Source organism: Alligator sinensis, unplaced genomic scaffold (assembly GCF_000455745.1).
Source record: "Alligator sinensis unplaced genomic scaffold, ASM45574v1 scaffold59_1, whole genome shotgun sequence".
Classification (NCBI taxonomy): Eukaryota; Metazoa; Chordata; order Crocodylia; family Alligatoridae; genus Alligator; species Alligator sinensis.
In genome coordinates, this window is record NW_005841878.1 from 2,143,241 (window position 1) to 2,147,034 (window position 3,794).

At 45.0% G+C, this 3,794-nt stretch overlaps 1 protein-coding gene across 12 annotated transcripts in view; it reads left to right on the forward strand.

The window, feature by feature from the left end:
• The window catches only part of DGKH (diacylglycerol kinase eta), a 110,182-nt gene that overhangs the window by 63,710 nt on the left and 42,678 nt on the right, over positions 1-3,794 (forward strand). For 11 of the 12 annotated variants that reach the window (XM_025196158.1, XM_025196165.1, XM_025196166.1 and 8 more), the window contains 2 exons: positions 854-971; positions 3,587-3,697. In XM_025196158.1, the coding sequence (XP_025051943.1) occupies positions 854-971; positions 3,587-3,697 (229 nt within the window). The remainder of the gene's footprint in view (positions 1-853; positions 972-3,586; positions 3,698-3,794) is intronic. The other variant, XM_025196162.1, reaches the window with a different exon arrangement.

Sequence of the window (3,794 nt, forward strand, 5' to 3'; positions counted from 1 at the left end):
GGGAAAGAGGGTGAACAACGTGCTGGCTTTCTAGGCACCCGGTCCTATTCCTGATCCCACCGTGCTGCTGGGTCTCCACTGGGACCACCATATCCCCTGCTGGGATTTCCAGTGTCACTGAAGCTGGGGTTACGCTCCCACTACCTCTCTTGCTGACTCACAGGGTCCCCCCCACTGCTGGAAGGAAGCCCTCCAGCCTCAGTCCCCTTTACCTCTGCTCCACTAGGAAGCCCCTGCCATTCCTCCTTCCCTGCCTTCTGGGCTTTTTGTTCTGCACTCCCATCTACCTCCTATCCCCATGTGGGAAGAGGGGAATGTAGAGCAGAGTTGTAAGTCACTGCAGCCTCGTTTAGTGCTCTCTGGCTGGCAGAGGAATCTGCGGCATTTTGAAACATTCTGGCTAGGAACAGCAAAGGGGGCATGTGTGTTGCCTGGCTTTCAGTGTTTCACTTATTCAATTATTGCCTTGTGTGTTTCCCTTGGAACTGTTTTCATTGTTTTGCCTGCCTGCACCCTTGTTTCATGTGCCTTCCCCTACCTCCCTGTAGTAAGAAACTATGCCAAAATAATGGAGGTTTGGGGTCTGGTGGAGTGGACTAAAATGAAAAAACTTAATAATCTTTGAGGGGTGTTATTTTCAGTTTGAGTTTTGCAGTGAAATCCTGAAATGTTTCTCAGATGATGGTGTAATTGTTGCATTGCCTGGCCAGTGAGCTACCACAAAGTTCATCCTGCAGGCGTTCATATATATGACTTCAGTTCATGCCATCTAGCAAAACTTCTTAGCTTACATTAAGATTAGATGTTCCTCTTGACATTTTTTACACTGTTTTTGTTTCTCTGTTTTCCTCAGGTTTAAGGGCTGGCCTTGCTGCCTCTATTGCAGGAAGTTCTATTATCAGCAAAATGTTACTTGCAAACATTGATCCATTTGGTGCTACACCATTTATTGACCCTGATCCAGATTCATTGTAAGAAAATCTCTGTTTTATGAATTCACTCCTATTTCACTCTATTCACTCCTATTTTAGTGCTTTTTCTTTTATGAAATTGTACTTTATAATTACCAGAATGAAAAACAAGCCTTAATTCATAGTTTTCAGAGGAAAATACTACTCAAATTCAGAACGGCAGATACTGCCTTTTAGGTACTGATCTTGAGATAAGGGCACTACAGAGTGCAGGACACTGGAAAGCATTGTGTCCAGCAGAGTTTCCCTAGAACATACCCAGAGCATACTCAAGGGGTGGGCTATTATTTGGGATGGAGGGCCACTTAACAAGTTTTGTTGAGCTGTTGTGGGCTGCACGCACATGTGTGGGCTGCACGCGCACGTGTGTGCAGACACCAAAGATGTGGGTTTTCCAGAAAATTTTGAATTGGAAAATTTTCCAATGCCCTAAATAGAGCGTGATCTGATTTAGCATGTTTATTTGAGTTATACATAGTAAACAAAACTAAAAAAAGTACCCCCATGTTAATGTTATGTCCCAACAGCCCCAAGTATTTGAACTGAAATATTTGATTAGGAAAAAAATTAAATACAGCACACTTAATGTGGTTTAAATGTTATGTTCAAACAAATTCAAAGCTTTATGTGGAAAGAAATTATTTTTATTGGAATACTTGTAAAAATGTAAAGACAATACACAATAGCATATACTTCCCTTACATTGTTTGTTTAAATTTAAGAAAAAAAATGAAGGCAGTGAAAACTGTTGACACACTAGAACTGTGCATGATATGCCATGGTTGTCCACTCATCTACTTCAACAGAATTTAACTCTTCCACTGAAGTCATTGTGGCACCTCCAGTTTCACTGTCACTATGTGTAGAATCACTTGCACTACTTATTAGCACCATTTCAGAATCAGTTTGAGGTAAATCTGATTCAGAACTACTTGAACTATATTCTCTTTCACTAAAGGATGGTTTTACCAATGAGTCTATGGGCAAGGGCAACTTATCATCACACTGCATCTTCTTCACTAATTGTCATTCTGACTGATTCTCCAGGAGCAAGAGATCTTGAGAAATAGAAACAAGCTTAGCAGTGCATTCATCTGTTAGTCTATTCCTCTTTTTTGTCTTGATTGTGGTGAAAGACTTCCAGTTCCATTCACAAGAAGCTGCTGTTGGTGAAATGCTTAGGATCCTTAGGACAATCCTGAACAACAGTCGGGTGTTACAGTATCCCTTCCACCATGTGAAAGGAGACATATTCTGTGCCGCCTGCCAAATGGTGTCTTTGCTCCAAAGTCTTTCTTTTGTGTGGCTATGTCTGTCATCACGGCTATTGGCATCTATTCATTGTTACTAATGAATTTTATGAAGAAATTAATTTTTAGAAATGGGAAATTTCCCATGGAAAAATAAAGCACTGGAAAATTTTCCGCCCCACATCTCTTCCATGCATGCATGCATGCATGCGTGTGCACGCACATTCCCACAGCTCTCTCTGTGCCCCTTCTCCTGTCCTGAGTCCCTGGCATGTGGCCATGTTGGGCAGGAGCCATGCCAGTTGTACCCGTGTGGCCTGAAGCGCTGTGTAGGAACATAGAGTGGCACTGGCCTGGCCCAGTCATGCTCTGGAGACTTGGGCCAGGGGAGGGGCTGTAGGGAGACAGGAGCTGGGAGCCATGGGTTATTTGCACTCAGCTGGACCAGTGCTGCATTATGTTCACCCCTCTGTGTACCAGGGACTTGGGGTCGCTCAGGAGCTGCACCAGCTGCTGCAGCTGCACCCACATGACACAGCCTGAAGCAATGTGTGGGAACACAACATGGCACTGCATTAGTAGTGCCTGCACACCTATCAAGTTCTGGCCCAGCTTGGCGGGGCCTAGATAACTTGCAACTTCTAGCCCTGTTCCCCTTGCACCCTTTCCCCCACCAGTGGGGAGAACTATACCTGAGCTTTGACTCTTGCCGGGGCTGGGCTGTCTTATCTTCAAACGACTACAGAATTGGAGCTGTGTATAGACAGTCTCACCAGGCAAAAGCCTGGCCAGGAGCTCCCTGCCAGGATGCCCCCCGCCTTGGATTGTGTACAGGAGGCTGGGGGCCAGGGCAGGGTGGGCCAGGGCAGGGTGGGGAGGGGGAATTGCTGTCTGGCCCCTGGAGCTGCTGCTGCTGCACCCAGCTACAGCATAGGGAAGGGAGATGGGTGAGAGGTGCCGAAAGCCAGGGCAGTTTCAGGGGAGAATCAGTTTTCCTTCAGAGGAGCAACCATGGGCCAGGTAGAATCATTTGGCAAACCAGATCCAGCCCACGGGCTGTATTTTGCCCACTCCTGGCATGCTCTTTCTGCTTTTGAAGAGTACAGCAAGCAGTCACCACTACCATTGCCCACCTCTGCTAGGTAGATGTCTTGATGTAGAGTCCTGTTTTTCTTTTCTATCCCTTCTGAGGTCATTCACACCATAGGAGGTGCTGGCAGGTAGTCAGCCCTGTGATTGCTATTGTCAATATATGGGGCTTCAAGCATATATGGGTGCTAGGACCAGCCACAATCTAGGTCAAAGGTATATGGGAGCTGTTGAGATAACTGTACCATTACAAATTTATCTGTACTCCTCTCATAGGGAAGGATATTCAGAAAAGTGCGTCATGAACAACTACTTTGGAATTGGATTAGACGCAAAAATTTCATTAGAATTTAATAATAAACGAGAAGAACACCCTGAAAAGTGCAGGTAATGGAACCATCAGTGGTATAGCAGAGGCATTTTATTTTTCTTAATTTTGTAGTTCTTCATGCTTCCTTTAACATCCTTTATGTTTCACTCTTTC